This window comes from Parambassis ranga, chromosome 22, assembly GCF_900634625.1.
Source record: "Parambassis ranga chromosome 22, fParRan2.1, whole genome shotgun sequence".
NCBI classification, from domain to species: Eukaryota; Metazoa; Chordata; class Actinopteri; family Ambassidae; genus Parambassis; species Parambassis ranga.
In genome coordinates, this window is record NC_041042.1 from 8,390,521 (window position 1) to 8,413,926 (window position 23,406).

Sequence of the window (23,406 nt, forward strand, 5' to 3'; positions counted from 1 at the left end):
AATAGACCTGGCTTGACTTTGGAGGCTTGCATTTATATTCACACACATGGACCAAAGACAAAACTGAATGCTGATACATGTTACCAGCATATGTAGGAAAAAAAAACATACATATACACAGCATCATAATATGTCAAATGTTTCACTTTAAAGGTGCACAGCAGCTGCTGTCTTGTCCTCCACTTACATCCATTTCTCTTTGTCCAGTAAAAAAGGTATAATGTATGCTAATCCCCTAGGTGTCAATAGGAACACTGTTCAATGCATTTGAGATAATAGTGAAGAAGGGGTTGCTCCTATCGAAGAGCTGGAAGATAAAGTCAATGGCACAGTCAATAACAATAAGGTTGTAGGCTTTAATGAGGAATGTTAATTTGAACACAATTAACTGGATTTCAGCTTAGCTGATTATCAACCTTGGACTTGTATGAGGCTGTTGATAATGCTGGCAGTACAGCGAGGGCATTTTTATCTCTAACTTCTGTTTTCAGAAGAGCTTTACAAAAAAAAAAAAAATCAAGTTTGCCTTTTGGCTGTTGTAAAATTAAAAAACTAAACATAAACTAAATGCTGTGCTGCTTCTTGCACAACTTTATTTAGAAATTTAAAAAAATGCTGTACACACTTTATAAAAATACATTATGGATAACAAACTGTAAGTAAAGCTTATAAAGTCAAAGTCTCTGGTCCTTCTGTGTAATGAGCATACAGCATTCTTTTCTCACTGGAGCCATTTAAAGTCTTAGTTTAAACTTCTTCCTTATGGCAATACAGCCTGCTCCTCACTCTCTCCTTGATCCCATTCCATCAGCAGCTCTGAGGACACCTCTGTAAACAGATGATCCCAGTCCCAGCTCACATCATCCTGCAGAACCAACGAGAGGGAAAACAGAAGAATTAGAGAGGCAGGGGGAGACGAAGCAAGAAAGTGAGCGTGGGGAACACAGGGAGCAAAGAGAGAAGAATGGGGGAAGGAGAGCAGAGGGTGTTAATGTACACATCATAAATCTTGATTACCTGAGAGACAGAGTGGCAACCTCCCCTGGTGCTTTAGAAACAGCTGGACGGGCCTACATTGGGAGCTCACAAGCTATATTTACTAAAAACCCACTCACCTCTTTCACCTCCTGCTCTGGTGCTAAAACCTTGGTGAGGAGCTTGAAGTCAATCTCTCCGTCCTGAAGAAAGAGTGCAGAAATTTCACTTAGCTTGCAAAAACAGCCTGCAGACCACCTTGAAGAGAAATGACATGAGAACATATAAAGATATACAAAACGTTCTTGACTTACCAAGGTTTGGAATGCAGAATAATGCCTGAGATCATTGTCCAGGTCTCTGTAGGTCATTACCCGATTCACCTGGATGCTAAAAAGAGTTACAGGAAGTCAGAATAGTCGAGAAAAATAGGCTGATAAAGTTTAGTCAAAACCGTATGCCATACACTTTTTTCATATTATCTGCAAAGCAAGACTGGGAGTACCTTTAGATGAGTTTGAAGTTTGTGCACAATTAAGCTGAAAGACTTCAAGCAAAGACCACAGAGAGCAGGAGATGGTTGCCAAGTGTTAAACGCTTCAAATTGAAACCCAGCTGCTTATCTGTGGGTTGGAATTAAGTGGGGGGGCTCTCAAAGTGGCCGAGGCCTAGCAGTGCATGCCAGTCCTACTTACTGCACATTACACGCTACATTGCCCCTGCAATGAGTTCAATGTGGATATTATCTCGCACAGAGAGCAAGCCCCAGCCTAATAACCTCCACCGCTGTCATAGCCTTGCTACATATTCGACACATGTCGGCGTGTCTCTCACTGCCCTGTAAATCAAAGGGCCCGGTTAGTAAGGACCCTGGTAACAGAGCTGCATAAATCACACCCAACTGTTATTTCTCCATTTCAGCCAGATAAAGTGAGGCACTCTGCAACAGAATGAGTGGAGGACAGGTAACATCACAGTCACCAGAGTGGGTTACTGATCCAGCATCCTGTGTATGGACAGAGGTTAACTGTCATGGATCTAGGGGCCACACTGTGTTCATGAATCCAAAGCTCATTACCTTGGTGGGGCAGCTATTTGCATGGTGAGGTCTTCTTCCTGGACTTCTTCAAGGTCTGGAATCACTGGAATGTCTGAAAAAACAAAAACAGACATCTGATGTGCCTACATACTGATCAACATACAGTAAATCCAATGTGTATGGCTGTTAGAAGTGTGTGTGTTTGTGAGATCATATCTGTGTGGCACTTCCTCCCCTCCCTCTTGCTAGCTACATCCTCATAAGAGCTGCCCTGTCACAATAGCCATGCGGCCATGAATATTCAGGAGGCGAGGCGGCAGCTCATCCTGCTGTGAGAGGGGTGCTGGCCAGGGGCTCCCCAGAAAGCACCCCCTGCTACCTTAGCATTTGGGCCCTGTCAGTGCCGCCCACCCCCAGGACCTGCAGTGGCCGGTAGGCCGACCTCCATGTCCACTCTGCCACTCCGACTGGGGCGGCATCCAGCCATGTGCAAGAGCATTTGCTTGCGGGCCCATCTGTGTGGGGTCGGAAGTCACAGTGAGGCCTGGCAGGGGCTGCAGTGCCAGGAGCCGCCAGCCCGCTGTTCAAACAGTGGGAACCCACTTTAATTGGCAAAACGCAACAGGACAGAGGATGGCTCCACTCCCAAGAAGGACAGGGCAAACTTTCACAGCATTTTTCAGATGGACATGGTAGGGCAGGGGAATAAGAGATGGGTAATGAAGGATGTAGATGGGCTGGCTGCAAATTAGGTAAACTGTAAATAATAAAGAGGTACTGAGGAGAGACTTTGCAGAGATTTTTTTCAGTCTTTTTTTCATCTACAGGAAAAATGCTGACATTCTTGTTCAAAAAGATATAGTATAGTATAGAGTAACACTATACATTTTTAGTGTAGACAGTTGCAGAAGGCTCACAGGTGTCCTTGCTTTGGGTGTGATATGTCTTTCCTGAACAATATTTTCTGGTGGGGCAGCAGACGGCACGTCCTTATTAGCTCTACAGCTGAATGTTGACAGTGACAGAGACAGAGAAAGAAGCAAAAGAGAGAGAGAGAGAGGAACAGACAGAGGAAAAGAGAGAGCAGGACTGCATGAAGAGGGTTGTCAGTAATCTCTAACCACAGTACTGCACCCTGAGGGGAAAGTCAATAGAGGAGCTAAATAGAGGTGAGGAGATGGAAGTCTGCATCTGATGTGGGGAAATATCTTGGCATCTATGTCACCATTCCTTCAAAAATAACCCCTGAAAATAAACTCATGCTGAAGAAACATCGATCTTTGAAGGAAGAAATAGAAAATATTCTGATCCTGAACATACTGTATCTTCTCAGAGGAAGAACTTTGGTTAAAACCAAACCTATCAAGTTTCACCAGACACCAAAACCTCACCCTCTGCTGATAACTTATTTCTTTCTCTTTTTTAATTAAACCAAATTAAAAATGCCACACTCGTTTAGCCGCTGACAAGATTCATCTGTGTTTCTGATATCCAAATAAATGCGGGCGCGGGTATTTCATATTCATGAGGCCCCGGTGACACTTTGTCCTCTCATTTACAAAGCACAGCGTTCAGCAGAATCCGTCCCCCCTGGACTCCCAATCAAATTTAATGGTCTTAGTGCAATGACATCAAAAAGCTTTGCCGTCCGACTCTGCAAACAGCTTCCTGGGTTGTCTATCTGTCCACACGCTCCCCTTTTTCATTTCAGCCAGTAATGCACTATTAACACACTTCATGAAAGTTCAATGTGAAGCACAGAGGCATATGTTGTCTATATGCAAAGTCTATTATTAAGTGAAAAAAGGGAACAACATTTTTAAATGAGCTTCAAATTCAACCTATTACTGGAGGTCAAGCAGGGCATAAAAGCAGCTGCAAACAAGCGTTTTCTTCTGACGCAAAGGGCAACTCCATCAGGAGGAGTTGTCTCTGCTTAGCGCGCCGCACACACCGACTTCCCTCGCTCAGCTGGACATGTATCAAGGTGGCTTTTGTCTGGCAGCGAGCAGGCCACGCGTATCCTTATTACACGGTCGCGTCCGGCTTCCTCGCTGAAGCATGTAAATATCAAAAGGGGATAATTTGCTGTGAATGTAGACATACTCCCGGCAGGCACCTGCCAGTCAGCGACATTGGAGAGTGGGACGGCTCTCCACATCACTTTTGGCTCCTGTAATCTACGCAGGGGTCCAGTCAAATGATTACCTAGTCACAGATTCCATTTGAAAGGCTTACAGGACAATATTCAACGCATCACAGTCTAAGACAGTCAGACATGAAACAGATGAGTGTGTTTGCGATACTGCTGCTATTTTAAGTGACCAGCAGGAGGCTGCGGGGGCAGCTGATAGGGAGAGGGGTGCAGGGGACTGGGTTAGCCTTCTCTCTCTGTGTCTCTGTGCGTGCTTGTAGCCAGTGGACATAAGGGATAAGGGTAGGGGACATAATCAAGATCGCAGGGGCTATCTCACTAACCCTCAGCACTGTAATTTCCAATGCCCCTGCCTCCAGCACTGTATTAAGAGGTCTCCCTCCACAGAGTAATAATCTTTCCGGCGGCATTAACTGCAAAAAACCTTTGGACTCTTCATTCAACTGGCCATTTTAGCCAGTGTGCTGACAGTGTGTATGTGCCCACAAAAAAAGACATATAATGTAGTATTATAAAACATTTACACAATACGGACTTTATATTTTCCCCTCCATGTATTATCATTGTAATACTATTTATTTTATGTAATAAATTGAAATTGAAATATTCAAATTTAAAGGCCAACAAATAGATATATGGCAACATTTCCACACAGTTCAAAATTACCAGAAGAAGGGAATGGCTGATATTTAACCAGTACTTTACCATCAAGGAGAACAAGGAATAGTCTCTTTCTAATATTATTATTTTTTTTAAAAACTGCATTAAAATAAATTTTATTTAACATTTAAAAAATATGAGCAGGTAAACATTTTTGTGATCAGAAATGTTACTAGGTTATTTTACACAACATAGCATAATATCTTTAGGTCCTTTAGTATGCTGACTGGGCAGCACATGGTAAACTAATCTTAATTTCTTTTTACACTGATTTGCACTGCAAAATAAAACAATTATCTTCCGTAGCACCTTGCTGAAAATCCCTCCTTTGTCATGAAAGCAGGTAGATCTGTATTCAACAGCACTAGTCTGATGCTGTGTGTGTGTGTGTTATCACTCTGAATGGTTGGTACACAGCCTCAATCCAGCCATACTACCCTCCATCAGCAGTGGATCATTATGAACATATTTACTTGTCATGTTCATCAAAAGGGACGTGCTTATGTTACCACACAGTCAGTGGTCAAAGCTGTAGAACATGAATTCTCTCCTAGATCATACATGGTCAGAACATCAGTGAAAAGCAATGATCTGACTGCCTGCTTATCTGCTCTACTTTCAGAGGATGAATGCGCTGGGAAGGCACTGGAGGGCTCCTCTTTGCCCGTGAGAAGAGACACAGAGTGGGTTATTGCAAGGGTGCTCTTACCTCCTTCATCATCTGATCCCTGGGGAGTTTGTGGTCGCAGGCGGCGGCTGTAGAAACAGGAAGTGTGAGAGTATAAATTATTTAATGCTTTTAAAACTGAGCCTGACGGTGAGGTCATCATTGTGAGTGAGTCGGCTCCTAGACCCTGCTTTGATGATGGGTCTGTTTTTGTTCTTTCTCATAAGGCGCAAGTTCAGTTTTCTACAGTCTGACTCTGCTTTTGACAAAGGTGCTATCAGACAGTGTTGTGCCGACTGGTTGACCAGAGCACTAGCCCTAGCCAAGATCATCTCGAGGTATTTAAAATCCAAGATAACTGCAACAGGACTGTAGGCTAACGTCATCAGTTTCCTTACAAAGCGTGTATCTCACTACAGCCATTCAGGCACCGAGCTCCAGCTGCGCTGATGAGTAAAACACACACCACTACGTCCTCTACCTGCCTCTCCTCGTGGTGATGTCTATTTGAGTCACAGAATGATGTGAAGGGTGGGGGGGTACCAGAATAACAGGAAAACAGCAATAAAAGTGATGGCAACTCGGTCACGCTGTTTTTTAATCATGTTAAGTGATTGTTCTTGGAAAGAGAGAGTTGGTTAAAGGCAAGGACAATCTGACTGTACTGCTGTCTCCACACAGCCAAGAGAACAAACATTTAAACTAAAATACTTCTATATATACAAAAAACTTTCAATAAACTACACCAACAGCTGAAAGGGTGCAATGAAATTTGGATCAGGTTTCAGAGTTTGACTTACTCTTCCAGGTCCTCAGCTGCAGTTCTTCTGGAAGACCTGTGCATCAGCAGAAAAAAAAAACAATTAAATATCAGACCTAAGTTTAAAACAAGCCAAGACAAGAGTCTGCATTCTCATCTCCTCTCTGTTTTCTCAAGCTGGATTATGCAACTATTTTCTGACTTCATGCTAAACAGCTCAGTAAAAGAGTACAGTACAGTGTTTAAAACTTCCATCTCCATCACGTTTCAAATGTACAATAACACCATATTTTTACTGCAATAAGAAGCAGTTATCCTGTTATATTTGTTTTATATGTTTTTTGTATTTCCAATAAATGACTTAAAAACATGCTTCTATACACTATATACTAAATAATCATTTCTTTCCATAGAGCATACTTTTCGTAATTCTTCTGGTTGAGTAGTGCCCCCTACTGGTTTTAAAAGGTTTTAATTCAGCACAGCAACAGTCTTTTCAATGATTTAAACACACTACCAATACTTGAGTGTATTAATGGTACTCACAGAGATACTACAAACCTGTATAGAAATGTATACCTAAACTATGCATCTAACACGTGTGTATTAAGTGGCACTTAACACAGTAGATAATCCAGTCTGCCTAAAAGAGTGGAAAATAAATCAAAGCTTTTATGTCAGGGGACCAACTTCATAGCAACTCTTTGATGGATACATTTATATATATTGACAATATAAATAAAACTCACATGACCATTTCACAATTGTAAAGAAATCCAGATGCCAAACATTTGTATTTGAGGTGATGCATTTTATATGTGCTCAAATTTTCTATTTTAATAGTAGGCAAAACAAAAATAACAGAACAATGAAAACAAAGTTAGAGAACCATTCTCAGTTCATAATGTTTACTACTGTCTGATATGGTGTTTCACACACCAACAGCCTTAAACCAACAGGAGTCCCACCAGGCGAGCCAGAGAGGAGCTAGGGAAGCGTACCTGCCTGCCCTTGGACTGTGTCCTGTCTGGGGGGGGGGCGGTGGTGGCGACACTTAAGACACATTACAGGCCCCTTGATTAAGACTCATGTAAGGCAAAGCGATAGACATGGTAAAACTGTCTGGAAAAAGTTGTTAGGGATAAAATATATTGTGACAACCTGGTTTCAAAGGTTCATCAATAAACTGACAGATCATTTAGTGTCAATTAGAAGTGATAGATCGACAAATCCTGGGATTTCTGCGCTGGGATTAGTGGGAGGAGGGCGGTGGTGATTGAGCATGAGGGGTGACATTGAAGGGAAAAGTCCTTGCCCATTCCAGGGGGGACCATTACTTACTTTGTTTCAGAGAGGATCAATGCACGTGCAAACCCCTTTTACACCTCCTGTATTTCAATCACTTTGAGACTGCGATTCAAGCTGGGTTACGCAGAACTGGAGAAGCGACATGCTGACCTTCTGTGAGAACGGAAAGACCTATTGAGTTTGCTGTTTTTCCTGCTTGCACTAACGGTGCAGTAAACTACGCAAATAAGCACAATTGACTCGGCCTGTTCACTCCAATGCATCTCCTCTGCTCTCACCTCCACTGACACTGAAGAACAGAGGCAGGTGGAAGAACAAACTGTGTTCTGCCATATATTAAGTGAGTCATGTAAAATATTAAGATTTATCATTTGTTAGGTGTACTCGAAAAGCTTTTGGCAAACATCTTCCATCTGTTCCAAATATTGCATGAATTCTTCACATTGTGCTCCCTGTATAAAGAACAGACTGAATTGGTAAGGGGTGATTAAGTGGCTTGAACCCCTGTGATGAAGTGGCTAGCTGACTAACAGTGCCCTCCTGTGGCTGATGCATTAACCATGTCAATTACCGCCTTGCTCACAGATGAAGACGAATGGAGAGTTGCCTGCTCAGACAGGCTCCCTCTAACCTTGTTGATTCACAGCCTGAGTGCCAAATATGCACTGATAAATAAGCTCATTCAACAGCATGAGAGTTCATTAATAACACATAACACAGGACCATGGCTTGCAGTCCCCGCTTTCAGCGTTACCATAGGAGAGAGAAAAAAGGTGAGAATACGTACTTGGCAGAACCAGACCCGGAACTTTCTTCTGCCCAGCCGCCTTGCCTCCGGGCTGGTTTAGGTGGAGGGCCCTAGAAGAAGAAATAACATTAATAGCATAATAACATGATAATAATAATATAAAAATTTTATTTTACCCTTGACTTAATATAAAGCACAAAATACCATGTTTTCATGGCCTATACTTTTAGTGTCTGTGTGTCAGATCCAACATTTTTGATCATGTGATAAAATATTCGGTGCTTTATAAGAGAAAATCCCTCTGTGAAAGAATGTAAAGAATTGAATTCATGATAGAACATGTTCCAGTAGAGAGCCCTCTCGTCTACAACTGAAAACGAAACCCCCAACAGGAAAAACAGGCTCCGTAGCTTTAGCACAAATAATAAGTAACGCATGACAAGAAATTACCTTGAATTTAAATTATACATTAATACAAGTTACAAGCTGCCGGAAGCACAAAGTATGTCTGGTACATGCACTAAAGATTCATCTATAAGCACTCAACTGTTTATCATACTGTCTTTAGTGAGGGCTATTTGTAGCATTATAGTGATATGGATATATGGAGCAGACTGTGGGAACCGATTTTGACCCTAAAATAGATTCAGAGAAAAAAAAAAGTTCTTTGATTCCTAAAATAGTGAAGTGCGTTGTTGCATCTAGATCCTGAGACTGGGACCCTGGGACCAGCACTTGAATGAATGAATTCCTCAGAGCACAAAAGGGTGGGCATTAGACAAATGAATTAGAGAAAAAAAAGGCACAACATTTCTCATTACTAAATTGGGTCTGCAGAGGACAAAGTGTTCGTGAAGAATTTCTTTCATTTATGATGAAAGAGGAAATAATCTTTCATAGCTGGTTCTTTTACTGAAGCCATTTATAAATCTGAATGTCGCCATTAAGCAGGGCAGAGGAAGGGGGGTCCCACTCTGCTCCATTGTATATTACCATTAATCGAGACAGCCGAGGCTGAACGAGCTCCCTTAACTTTGTGTAATTAGTAACTGTCTCTTTAATAAGAACAAAGAGGATTACAATAATGACAACTGAGAATTTTTAAGCAACATCAAAACTTGTGTTAAACCCCCACTGATGTTTGCTGTTTGGTATTTCTAACAACTAACATCTAGTTATGTCAGACTAGATAATGAGGTCAAGTGTCTTTGAGTGTCATAAATTCCTTCTCTGATAGTTATTTCACTCAACAAAAATGGAGAGGACCACAAGTGTCCTGAGAAACAAAACAAAAGCTGTGCCTCCAATTTTTCATGACCAAATATGAACCTCATAGTTGTAGTAAAATAGTTATGGCTGTTAAGGAAATTAGCTTAGGCTTCATGGCTTCTAATTTAAGATTCTCTGACGGTCTCTAGGGCAAAGCCTATGAGTCCATAAAAGCAACAGAGTCTTTGTATAAAAGGATATAAGGAATGTGACCAATCAGTTGGGTATTTTAGGAAGAAGAGGACAAGGCTGATAAATGAAGACTGCAAATAAGAAAAAAAGTTGCATGACACTCTGGAAAAATGCATGTGCACAGCGGGTCAGAGAGGGCGCGAGAATTCTGGTTCATACATTAGAGAAGTTGGCCTAATTTGGGAAGATTAGCCTAAAGCGAGAGCATTGCTAGAATTTTTTTGCTATGGGAATGTTGGCTGGTTTACAGTTCAGGAGATGTGACTGATTCCATAAATACCAGTGATAGTGAAGTTATTTGTTGTATGTCAACTGTCACTTCTGAAGTGACTTCTCTCATACATTTTGTCCTATATTAAGTCTAAATTTAGCGTCATTCCACTCAGCTGAGTTACAAGTGGCAGTGATGGCTCAGAAAAACTTTATAATAGCAATTAAACTTTCGCCATTCGTGTAAAATTAGGCGGCGTTAGAGAAGCGGTATGATTCATATCAATTGGGACTGAACAAGATCGCTTAAAAGAGCGCAGTTACAGTGTTTTGCGGCATTTTAAGGGTCGTTAGACTAACACTTCAAACACTTAATGCAAACATATAGGATTAAACAGGCGCATGGAGAGATGCATGAAGCAGCTGCTATGAACATTTTAAAACTTGGCTGCCATGCTTTAAAGTAGAAAAATGGCAACTCAAACATCTTTTACTCTGCATAAATAAGCACTCCATTAAAACTTTATACCAAGTGTGCATTTAAGTGTTTTTGTGTATATGGCATCATTTGAGAGGTGGTGGTTTTCAGCAGGCTTGAATGTCAAATACAACCAGCTGAACTAAGGCAAAGTACATCTTATGTTCAAAATATGACAGTAAATGGTATAAAGTTTATATTAGGAGCATTTGCAACAGAAGCCATGCAAAGTCATTGTTTTTTGCCTACCTACCTCATCATCATCCTGCAATTCATGTATGGGACAAAACCAAAATGCACATTTATGATGCTTATTATAATATGGAATAAAAACATGCAGCTAGCCATCGCCTATCACATGAATACATACTTCTCCTACTGAAGCTGTAGTAGAGGTCTTCCTTGTGTAACGAGAGTCTTCAAATGATGATTGATCAGCTGTCAGGCGAGATCTTCGAGTGGACCTGGTGGCCTGTGAAAAAGTTTGACCATGAAAAATTTAAATGTTTGAAAGCTAGACACTGATGCCAACAGTGCTGCTTAAAAGTATTTTTACCCTTCAGAAATTTCTCCAATTCTGCATAAAAATTACCGAAAACACCAGCACAATTCTTCATAAGTCTTAACAGTAGCCAAAAACCCCAAGCAAACAAATAAAATAGAAATATTAGACTTGTACATTTATTTATTCAAGACAATCGATCATTTGTCCATATCTGAGAGTTGCAAAAGTATGTAAAACCTTTGTTTTCAGTAGCTGGTGTGACCGGCTTGTGCAGCAATAACATTTTCGGTAACATTGTCTACAGCGGTTGGAAGAAATTTAATGATGACAAGCGGTCCAGATGCAGCAAAGCAGGGCCAAACATGTGCATTATCACACCCATGATTTTTGGACGGGACAAGTTTTTGTTGCTGGAATGCAGTGTTTTTTCAAATCGCAACATGACGTCTTTCATTTAAACCAAAGTCTACTTTGGTCTCTTCTGTCCACAAAACAATTTCCCAGTAGTCTTCTGGCTTGTCCACATCATATTTAATGAACTACAGACAGGTTGAGATTTTTTGTTTTTTTGGAGAGTAATAGCTTTGTTCTTGCCATATACACCAAGGTTGCAATATGACAGAGGCCTTTGGTTGCTTAGAAGTTACCGTGGGGTATTTTGTGACCTCTACCTGCTGGTTAACACCTCCTGTGGAGGGTCACAGTTGTGTGGAGGGTCAGTCAGACATAATCAGACTGTGGATATCAAACTCTTTAGAAATGGTGTTGTAATCTCCTCTAGTCTGATGAGCAATAACAACTATTTCTTCCACAAACATGTGTTATGAACTTCAGACTATGACAAATCACTGCCTTTTAAAATAACACAGGGCACTAAATGGCACCTAAGTGATTGGAAACACTTCTGGGCAGATAGACTGACTGAACAAACCTTTGCATGTATAATTTTCGCTACTTCTCTGAAATAAAGAAATACACACATATATTATTTGTGTTTTATTTGTTTGATTTGGTTGTCCTAAAATTCTGAAAGGTACAAACACTTCTAAGCAGCACTGTACTGTTTGGTAAATGTTGTATGGCTGGTGCCATCGTAACGATACAAGCAATGCACTGTAGATCACTTCATCCACACACACATCCACACAACACAACCACAATCTGAAGGCTGGCAGGGTTTTGCAAAAAACATTGTATGACGTCTGTGAAATCGTACTTTTTACGTGTTTGTGGTCATGTGGGGATGAGATTTCTATGGGTACAGTACTAGCTGTCAGGTAACCCAACAAAACACTGAGCTGTGCGTGCATGCTAGCATGGCTAATCACTTAGATACGCTTAGCTAGACACTCAGAGACACCCCTATAAGCGGTTGTTGTTCTGAAGCGACAAATAATAGTACGTCTTTGCTGTTAGCTGTTAGCTTAAACAGCTAACTCATTCACTGACTGGTTAATACTGAGGTTTACATTAGCTTCATACCTGCTCAGCTAGCCTCGCTATGTCGTTTCAGCTCTTCCTACAGCGCTATAGATTACGGTTATCGCCTACCTTATATTTACCTACTGCAGTGTGTGTAAATGAAACGAGTCACTCACATGTTTTGTCGCTGCAGCCTCTCCGAACTGGAAGTTATCATCCATCTCTCTCCTTGTTGCAACAGTATGGCTAGCTTCTTCCTGAATATCAACAACGTCACATAGCAACGCTCTCCATGGCAACGCCAATCAGGAGGAAGCTACATCGTTCATTGCGGCTTCTTTATTTAGTACATAACATAACTGAACCAAAATGAATTTAAAAATGAATCTTGCATCCCATGGTGATTTATATAAAATGTAAATGATGCTGAGGGATCATTGGCTTAAACACCGTTGAAGAAATAACTTTGTGTCCTCTCACTCCTGTAAAACCTATCTTGCTTTCTCCTCATTCATTTAATGAAAAAGGTTGTTTTTATTTTAACTTTCATTATTCCTATTATTTGGGCATCGCACTGGCATATTGTGTGTGTAAATACGCGCAGTTCACTTTGTTTTCCTCTAGATGTCGCTGTTGTGCATGTTTTGTGTTACTGAGGAGACACTACACAGTGGCAGCATGCAACACATCACAGCAGCTGGTTCGACTCCCCTGTGCACTTTTACGTTACTTTAGTTAGCTTTGGCTATTTATCTGTATTTGATGTGTATCTTTACCTGTATTCAGAATGTAATAAGTGGATTTAGGCTATAATGATGTGCCAATTAATGACCCCGAGTCAAGATAAAGAAAGTGATGCAATTATGAGCACATCAGAATATTAGATCATTTCAGTCAGATAAGAATGATTGGCATTTGTCCTCTCCATCTGTAAAAAGTACACAAAATATTACCTTGACATAATCAGTTCCATCAGAGGAGGGTTTCTTGTTTCTTTTCTCTCTTGCCAAATACTGTGCGTGTGTGCACATTTGACAACAATCTCAAAATTGGGCAGATCTCATTGTCCGAGTACAGGCTATAACTTGCTGCCCCTCCCTCAGAAACGTCACAGCGTGTGACTATAAAGTATGAGTGAGAGTGGAAAGCGTCTGTCTGAGGTTGAACGGCAGGGAGATAGCAGAGGCGCACTGACTCCACACGCACAAGTGCATGGAAAGAGCTTAATGCAATGGAGAAAGCGAACCACGGTGCAGAGATCGGCCCTCTGTGAATTTAGGGGAAAAAGGTGGAGGAATGCTTGAATGGGACAAGGTGGAATGAAGAGTGTAATTAAGGGTTTTGATGAAGAGTTGAGATTATTTTGTGTGATGGCACGGATTTGCTCCCATGCAAATGCGCATTTTGCAAAGATGACATAGCACTTGAGAAAATGGGATTTCTGCAGGAACAGTACTCACTCACGACCTGAATGAAAAGATAAAAGGGATTCTATTCAAATCGGAGTTTGTTGTTTTTTTCTCTTTTTTTACTTGACAAGCCTCGGTTGTGAGTGAACACAACGTTAAATATGAATCTGGGCAAAGCACTTCTGTTTTTCCTTCTCTCAAGTTGTGTGACAATGACTTTCTCGCTATCCACTTGCACCACTGTGGACATCGACCACATAAAGAAAAAGAGAGTGGAGGCGGTCCGGGGACAGATTCTTAGCAAACTCCGGATGACCAGTCCGCCTCAGACAACAGGTCCAAGTCAAGTACCGTTTCAGGTTCTGGCCCTATATAACAGCACCAAGGAGCTCATTGAGGAGCTGGGAAGAGACCGGCAGCAGAGCTGCGGACAGGATAACACGGAGACTGAGTACTACGCCAAAGAGATTTACAAGTTCAACATGATCAATGGTCCAACAGAAAACAGTGAGTTTCATATTTAGTCCTAAATATTCATCCTTCATTCTGACATTACGCTGTTATGGTGTCCAAAATGATCACTTTCCTTTGAAAACGTGCCTGCGTCTTTACGCACGTGAAACAAAAGCCACCATTGATTGTGCCATGTAATAATTAAGTGATGTGAAAACGTTAAAAACAAAAGTCACATTGTTTCCTCATCTGGTAGGAGGTCCACTCGTGTCTGTGCAACTTTTACGCACAGATGCGCCAGTGAGCAGTGGAGCGTCGCGCAAAGGAGAGGGCAAAGTAAACAGTCTAATAGAAATGAGCACCATTCCTCATACATACCTCACACCAAAGCCATGGGAACCCCAGCCTAAGTCTGACACATTCCTCAGCGAGGAAAATTCTCAGGCTGTTAAGTCTAGTATTTATAGCCAGATCCAATACCTCATTTCCATTTTCTGGCTGTGAGTTTCCTAATATTTTTCATCCTGTGTTACTGTTTTCCTACTATTTCTTCGAGTGTAGCTTTGTATTAGGATCTAATTCCCTTGTTCATCTGTATCGGTATTTCCTGTATAAACCACGGGTCCTTGATTGTTCCAGAAATCAGAAGCAGAAGCTCATTGAGCAGTAGATTCTCCAGAGAAAGTCCATTTTTATAAGTGCTTTTTCACGGTCAGAGGTCGGTCAGTGCGTGGTGTTACCATTTTGAAATCAACAGGTGTTTATGCTGTGCTGTGACACTGAGCAGAGCCTCTCCAGCATAAGCCCGGAATCGAATCCATTTCACAGGTCCCACAAAGTGCTTCTGACATTCAAAATACACAGCTCGGGGTTTATCCACTGGTCAGAGGTAGCCAGAGCTCCCAAAACAAACAGAGGTCTAAGGAGTGGGATCAGTGATGGCCAGGTGCCCAGGACACATCACTGCTCTCATACCTTAGGCCATACTGTTGGTGATAATACAGGACATGAACCTGACTTACTACTGGCAATATTTTTTTTTCCCGCCAGCTTATCCAAGGAAGATATTACTCAAATAAACAGAAGGTACTAACACATGTGAATTAACACTTTTCTCTCCCTTTCCATTATGTAATTTTAAGGAGAGCTGGGCATGTTGCAGTGAGTAGGAACATAATGTCTGTCACCTTGATAATTTTGCAGTGTAGTTCATTTTCATTCCTGCTGCATATAATGACTTTTACATGCACCAGTTTTGGAAGGTAGGAGTGTTTGGGAATATGGTCAAGTATTGCTTTTTTCATGCTCAGCTAAGAAGTTAAACAGAAACGTTTCTCTCATATTTAATGCACCACTTGCTCCAGACTACTTTGCTAGACACCACTACCAATGCAAGTCAAGGTGTTTGCCATTTATGAAGCTAAACTGAGACAGGGGCAGCAATTTAGAGCTTCCTTTTAATGGTGCATCAGGAGGCCAGTGTGCACAGTGCTGCTGAAGAAATTAGATAATGCTCATTTGAACTGAGGGGTGACCTAAGTGAAATATCAAGCTAATCACTGACTCACTGTTAGGTCAGTAAAAAGTAAGAGCTGGCGCTGAGGACAGCAGGGTATCTGATATGTGGGATAGTAGAAAGATGATGTCATCTGAACAAACAGAGACAGAGGTCTTTGGCTTGGTCCCAAAGAAACAGCATCTCTCCTACCAGCTCCCACGCCTTTACCATTTTTGCTTCCTCTTCTTTAATCAAGTCTCTTATGGCTGTAGTGGCTTGCTACAGTCTGACACAAAGCAGCATTTGAATCCTGTATATTAAAACCTTATTTTGTGGATAATTGGTGAGTGAACGTCCAACTTTTCCATTGGAGCCCAATGCAAACAAATTCAAATTCCAGATGCTGCAATTTAAGCGCTCCAGCCAATGCAGTTCCAATGAAAATTCTGTTATGCTTTATGAGATCTAGACACCACAGCAGCTGGCTAGCACCTGCTGACTTATGCTTCCTATTTCCTTTGTTTACCTCCACAAACCTCTGGAGAGACTGACATCACCGACCATCTTTAGGCCAAAAGGGCAAAGAGAGGTGATTCCTGAGCGGTATTTTATCAGGGAGCTTCTGTGTCAGGATCCCAGACACCGGAGGGCTAAGCGTGTGTCAGGACGCGAGGCGTGGTCGATAGCGTCTGGGCAGGGCATAGCAGAGCTATGCAAATGTCTGTCTCCAGGCTGTCTGTACATCTAAACTTAAAACCTGTCAAATAATACAACAACAAATACATTTTTTTATGCAGGCTGTGACAAAAAATACATTTCAACTTATTTTTAATTACATCTCTTGGCAAAAGATCTAACTTATTACATATATTATGTTTAATATAATATTTTACATAAAAAAGTAATGTTTCATTTCTATTTGACATAATTGGTGCTGTGTTTACAGGCTCAGCTTGTGTCAGCATCCCGACACTCAGTCTTCAGTGCCATCATCTAAAAATGGAAGGGGTCAAACAATTATCTCATTTTAATTATACAAGCAATTCCCTCCACTCACCAACATGGAACAAATTACCCTTCAGACCCTTGGCAAAAATAAGCCATAATGTGAAATCCACCTAAAACCATTGCAATGGGAAAAATGAGGTCATCCAAAAGGAAACCAAAGACTTGATTAGAATTTCAAATCTCCCCTCGAAGTGGGGCTTTCCACCTTCTGTGGGGGAGGCCGAGAGTTGGGGTGGGGGAGGAGGAGGTGAGACAGAGCAGTGAGTGAGGGGAGGAAAGGGCTACTGAGGGTTCCTCCTTATAGATTGTGTGGAAACACTGGACAGATATCTGGCTGGGGATAAATGCTTAAAAAGGTCACCTATAAATAGGGAAAAGTTGAGAAAAAAAACTTAGTGGAAATATCAGATAATGACTGGGAGGACACTGGAATAGGATTATGGGTCAAATGAAGTACAGATACTTTGAGATGTGCAAGTTCCTTTTGCATGACATAGAAACAGCTTCTGAGTTTCCATCTGTCCCAAAAGTGCCTGAGGTGCAAATCAGCTAAAGGTGCAGTGCCCTCTTTCAACCACCAGCAAATCTGAGGCTTGGTAGTAAAGTTTAAGCTTGAGGTAATAAATTAGCCAAGGCTTGGCTGTAAATGACTCTTTCCACTTGACTCATAAAACGTTTGCTATGTGCTTGTTTTGCTCAACACTGCATGTGCTCGGCCTGTTAAAATAATAAACTGTTGAATGGTATTATGGTATAAAAAGGGGAAAGGCTTCAATGTAACAGGAAGCTTTTCAGATAGAATCGCTGTGTGGCCATTCGTTAAGCTGATTGTGCTAAAGGTCAGCGTGCAATCACATAAACATGCAAGTTACTGCTTGTCAGGCACCTTCTCTGTGGCGCTGCTGTCATGTTGGAGTCTTCCTCCTCAGTGCAGGCTGCTCAGGTATTGTTCTGCTGCAGCACCACATGTTCCGAGCTAAACCTCTCAGTTCAAGCCAATATTTGGCCACCAGCCAAGCCCTCGGAGCACCTGTTGGGCTCAAGTGCCGGTGGGAGGAGGAGCACGGTGCTGTCCCTCTGTAGCCTGCTCCAGCACCACATGGGACATTTGGTTTTCATTTCATGACTTCAACTTGTTGCTAACTTGGACCGCACAAAGCATAAGCAGATGGTTTGTGGTAATGGCTCCCAAGAAATAGTTAAAGAAATAGAACTTTTGTTTTTTTTTATCTATGAACTTGCAGAGGAGATTTCTTTTTGGAAAAATCTAATCAATAATCAGAAGGTAAACATGTGCATCTCTGTAAGGATGTTGTTGAAGTATCAGATGAATGAGAGCTCGAAAAGCTTCAGAGGAGGCATTTTATAACTCACCATTTCCACTTTACCTGCAGATGAACTGACCTGCAGGAGTATCACCTCCAAGGCATTCCGCTTCAATGTGTCAATCATGGAGAAGAATGCCACCAACTTGTTCCGGGCTGAGTTTCGAGCCCTGCGGATCCCCAACCCCAACGCCAAGAAAAACGAGCAGAGGATTGAGCTCTACCAGGTGTGTGAACTGACCGTTCATTTCCACTGTTAGCAGAGCGCAGGGGGTTTATGTGCTCTATTTCTCTCAGAAGGCCCGTGTAGGTCAGTGAGAAAGATGAAAACATTTATATTAGGGTGTCCAACTCCCTTTCTCCTCTTTTCAAGTACTGATCATTATTCCATGTGCTTATAGTCAAATGGATTCTACATTAGGACAAATTTAAGAGCTTGTGCAGCCATCTTTAAGAAACCCCAGATTGCCATTCAGCAGTTTCTTCTTTCTTAGCTGTCAGTCTTAAAGCTGTTGTCCACCTATGTTAAATGGAGTATGTAGATCTGCATCTGCATTTGTGTGTGTTTATGATCATTTCCCTAAGCATACATCTGGTACATGTCTGGGTGGCATGAACAGTTTTTTTTTCTGTTTCCTCATTAATCTCCCGTGAGAGACTCAGAGTAATGATCAGGTTCCAACATTTCCTGCCAGGGAGACAAGCGTCTCCGGACTGCATACCGCCTCTGAGGCAAGGCTCTGGCCAGTGCTGAATATGGACTGTCAGACCCTCAGATTGTTTCCAGGGGCCTAGGAGTAGATAGAGGCAGGGTCACCCACTGGGGGGAGTAAATGGAGCCGCTCACTCGCCCCCACACTTTTCAGGCCAGAGCTGATTGGCAGAGGGCTGACGCTGGCAGTCCTCTGGCCCCTTGTTCCCACAGGAAGACAGATTAGATGCTGACAATGTTCAGGAACCTGGTTATCCATAGCGCTGTTGTGGGGCTAAGTGCTCATACCCACCAGCGATCACACACTTCTCACTATACCTTTTGTTCACAGAAGCGCCGTCTGAAACACACTGTTGTATCGATAACACAGTCTGGATACAAATGCCCTCAGAGATACCTTTTTCTTGAACTGTGTGACACTACATTTGAGAAGCTTACATTTGAATGGCTGACGTGAAGGACAGCCAGGTTCTCATTGGCAAGAGGGTAACACGCAGGCATTAACTTGCAAAATGGGGATATCAACACAGGGAGTCACTTTTTCCATGAAGAGTAGACATTTGGCCCAAGGCATCCTGGAGAGTCTGGCTCAGACATCCCCGGTTCTATGTGTGTGTGTGTGAGTTTATGCAGCTGGGTCACATTTTCATCTTTCCTCACAGATTCTCCAGAAAGATGACCCCAAATCCAAACATCGTTACATTGGGGGTAAGAACGTCCTGACCATGGGAATGTCTGAGTGGGTCTCTTTTGATGTCACAGAGACAGTCAGGGAGTGGCTGATGAACAGACGTGAGTGGTACACCTTGAATCTTCTTTGAATTACACCTCATTACATAAAAAAACACTGATTCATTTATAATAAATGAATGAAGGGAAAATTAATCTCTCTGTTACATCTCTCTGCTCTCCGTTTCCCCTTCAGAGAAGAATCTTGGACTGGAGATCAGTGTGCACTGTCCCTGCCACACTTTTAAGCCTAATGGGGATATTATCGAGAATGCCAACGAGGTGCTGGAGGTCAAGTTCAAAGGTAAGATACTACTTTACCTTTGTAAAGCAATGTTTTACCACTGTAAACAGTTAGATTTTGACCAACAAGAGGTCACATGCATATACATAATGTTAAGTAAACAGAAGGGTTTGATATTTTGGAATATATTTAACCTATCCTGAGAGTTTAATGAGGTTACATGTCTGTATAGTGTAGATTTGGCATAGCTTAGCACAAAGAGTGAAAGCAATCTCTTTTTCTCAACATTCTTAACATTGCATTCAGTTATCCTTGTGTGCTATGTTAAGCTAATGGCTACTAGCTGTATTTTCTCATCTGCAGCTATTGTATATGTTGCATCCATATTCTCATTTATCTTACAATAGAAATCAAATCAATATTATTAACATGCATCTCAGTCTGTTGCAGCACAGACTCATGTGCCTCTAAGATGTTTTGTGTGTCATCATGTCATCATCATGTCTGGTATTGTGGTGGCTGAGCCTGTGTTTGGTCAGGATTTGCCTCTGCTTTTGATCTCTCAGTGTGTGAGTGAAAGGATGTTCTTCCAGTTTGTAATTATGATGAAAGCAAGATAATCATTCAGTTTGTTTGATTTGTCTAATGTTTGAGATAGGCATCTCTTTGTTAAAAAAACTGGTTTATTCTGATTAGCGCTGTTGAAGCACTGCTGGTTTTACGGATGATTTGCATTAGTGGGTCTTAAGCCTAGTTGATTTAAGGAGCTCGTTTTGGCTGCTCTCCTCATGTGTTTAGTTTGTAATGTAGGACTGGATATTTTTAGATTTTTTCCAGTACTGTAAAAAGACCCCTATTGTGTGATATGCTACATGACTTATTGTAATGTTTTAACCTTGAATTAGGTTGTTGATCAGGATGTATAAGTTAGTTGTAACAAATGATTGTTCACAGTACAGTCCTTACTATGTGCTTGGTCTTCAAAATTTCTTCTCATTTTCGTCACTGGAATGTTCTTCTAGCAGTGACATTCATCAGTCTTTTTGTTAAGATAATGGGTCTCCTTTCTTAGAGGAAGAGAGACACTGAGCATGGGAATACAATCGATCTGGTATCTCACTTAGCACTGGGGCCCCCAGGCCCTCGATCCTGGGAACACTCCTGACTGGCTTGGCCACAAGGAATGTGCTGCCACGGCGCTCAGACGTTTGGCCCCAAATTAAATAGGGCCGTATACATCCACCAGCAGAGTCTCTCCTGAGATATCCACTGCTTTAGCTATCAGGAAAAGATTGGATGAGCAGACACAGGCCCAGGGGGGAGAATGAAGGAAAAAAGTTAGAGGGACCAGTGTTAAATACGGAAAAGGGATGAAAAGGAAGAAAGAACTGAGGGAAGCTGAGCCTGGAGATTGTCCATATGTAAAAGTGTCTACAACTGTCTATGCTGATTAGACTTAAACTGCGCTACCACTAAAGTTAGGTCATGATTTAGGCTACAAATTTTACTTTGTCCTGCAGGTATGGATGTGGACTATGATGATCCGAGCCCTACGACAAAACGAAAGGAGCATCTGTACCCCCACCTTATCCTGATGATGCTCCCTCCACACAGGCTGGATGCCCAGTCTTCCTCCCGCAGGCGCAAGCGGGCACTTGACACCAATTACTGCTTCAAGTAAGGCCCATTTCCTGAATGTAATGTACTGCTTGGATGATTCATTATCTTTAACATTGTAAAATAACCAGGTGGTTCACATACTACAAACAAATATCCCTGCAGATAGGCAGAGGGCTATGTCAAAAAAGTACCTTTAAATCAACTGTCACATCTTAAAAAGACAACGAAGACACATGTGCCGAAAATACACAGAAAAATCTTGTTAATAATCCAGATGAGCCTGGCAGAGGTACTGTCTGATACAAGTCAGGATCTGTCCCAGTCCTAGAAATGCTACCTCCTCTTACACACCGTCTCCTCCGTTGTGGATTTCCTCTGTCAGGCTGACAGGCACTACCAAAGACACCTGGGCTGACTCCAAGAGGGAAAATAAGGGCACACCTAAGAGTGGAATTTCTGAACTTCTCTCTCATCTCTCACAGAGGACATAGGGGGGAAAATGTATACAACTCTTACTGTTGTGCATTATCTGTGAAATCAAGAGTGTAATCCTGTCTCTTCTGTCTTGTCTGCAGCAATTATGAGGAGAACTGCTGTGTGCGACCACTATACATTAATTTCCGGCAGGATTTGGGATGGAGGTGGATCCATCAGCCTGAAGGGTACTATGCCAACTTCTGCTCCGGCCCCTGTCCTTACCTGCGGAGCGCAGACACCACCCACAGCTCGGTGAGACAAGAGTTCCACAACCCATTAGTCATGCTTTTATTTGAGAAACGTGTTTGTTGATCACTATCTTCTCTTGACTTCAATAGCTGCTGAGCCTCTACAACACCTTGAACCCTGAAGCGTCCGCCTCGCCCTGCTGTGTTCCTCAGGACTTGGAACCCCTCACCATCCTCTACTATGTGGGTCGCACCCCAAAAGTCGAGCAGCTCTCAAACATGGTCGTCAAGTCCTGCAAGTGCAGCTAAACTTCAAGGCTTCAGGGCCCGGCGAGAGATGTGGGATGTGACAGCTCCCCAGCACTACTCAGAAGCAGATGTGAGAAAATAAAGTGGGCCGCATACGATTTGTCCTCCATAAGTACCTCTTCCCCCTGCTTTTTCCCCTTTCCCCGCCTCTCTCAAAGCAGTTCACCACTCACAATGCTCACAATTATTGGCAGCATTTACCCAAAAGACTATTCAGACACCACTTCACCATCAGCGCTCTCAAACCCATCAGACCTCCTGTTGACCCTTCTTTTTGACATCAGTGATTCATGTTTGTTTGTTTTTATATTCCAGCATTTTGAACAGCCTGTACCTCATATGACTAATGTTTTCATCGAAAGAGGAACAGAACAATAATTATCTTGCTATGACCAATGCATTCATGAACATAAAATAACTGCATTCAAATAGAGAATATGTCAAAGAGTGTAGGATGTTAGCTGGCTGAGCGTGAGCATGCCTCTCTGCCCTGACACACAAGGACACATTCGAATGTCCGAGCTGGAAACCAAGTCTGTGCACGCCGCAGCTCCTGCCGTTCATATAGGGAGCAAATGCTGTTGAATAAAAAAAAGATCTTAGAAAAAAGAAAACATGCTGGAAAATGATGTTTATTTCAAAGTAGTATTTCCATGTTTATGTTTACCTCTGTAATACAACAGGATGGTGATTCCAGGGATTGTTTTAAAGTGAAGCCTTTCTGTTGTATGAGATGATGTATGTCACTAAGTGAACTTAACTAGATCACAAACTGTAAATGTTTTTTTTTTCTTATTACTCTTGGAAACACTCTTTTTTTTAATTAAAAATGGACAGTTGGATAGATTTGTTCTATTTTCATTGTTTTCTTTGTATAAACACTTTGGTGCGCTTTAGGGGCATTAGGGTGAATTTTGATGATCGTCATAAAGAAAATAATTGAACAAATACATTTATTTGACACAGTCATCATGGTTTAATGTTTCTCTTGTTATCCATTTCAATGTTGTTTGCTACAAATTGCCAAAAAGAGTTCCATGCATGTA

General features: G+C 41.8%; 2 protein-coding genes across 3 annotated transcripts; one reads left to right on the forward strand and one right to left on the reverse strand.

Moving 5' to 3' along the window:
• Positions 1 to 342: 342 nt before the first annotated feature.
• ift43 (intraflagellar transport 43 homolog (Chlamydomonas)) lies at positions 343 to 13,418 on the reverse strand. Of its 2 annotated transcripts, XM_028394688.1 has the most exons (11): positions 13,342 to 13,418; positions 12,565 to 12,645; positions 10,832 to 10,933; positions 10,715 to 10,726; positions 8,352 to 8,422; positions 6,297 to 6,332; positions 5,539 to 5,585; positions 2,054 to 2,126; positions 1,290 to 1,365; positions 1,116 to 1,178; positions 343 to 865 (listed from the first exon to the last, which is right to left on the reverse strand). In XM_028394688.1, exons 2-11 carry the CDS (start codon positions 12,607 to 12,609, stop codon positions 761 to 763), a joined length of 630 nt encoding a protein of 209 aa, XP_028250489.1. In that variant the 5' UTR covers positions 12,610 to 12,645; positions 13,342 to 13,418; the 3' UTR covers positions 343 to 760. The 2 variants fall into 2 exon arrangements, with proteins under 2 accessions (XP_028250489.1, XP_028250490.1); XM_028394689.1 differs by lacking the exon at positions 10,715 to 10,726.
• A 133-nt stretch (positions 13,419 to 13,551) lies between these two features.
• On the forward strand, positions 13,552 to 23,207 carry tgfb3 (transforming growth factor, beta 3). Its single transcript, XM_028394687.1, has 7 exons — positions 13,552 to 14,304; positions 18,151 to 18,308; positions 19,456 to 19,585; positions 19,719 to 19,826; positions 21,287 to 21,443; positions 21,962 to 22,115; positions 22,202 to 23,207. The coding sequence occupies exons 1-7, from the start codon at positions 13,959 to 13,961 to the stop codon at positions 22,358 to 22,360; spliced, it is 1,212 nt and encodes a 403-aa protein (XP_028250488.1). The 5' UTR covers positions 13,552 to 13,958; the 3' UTR covers positions 22,361 to 23,207.
• Positions 23,208 to 23,406: the final 199 nt, after the last annotated feature.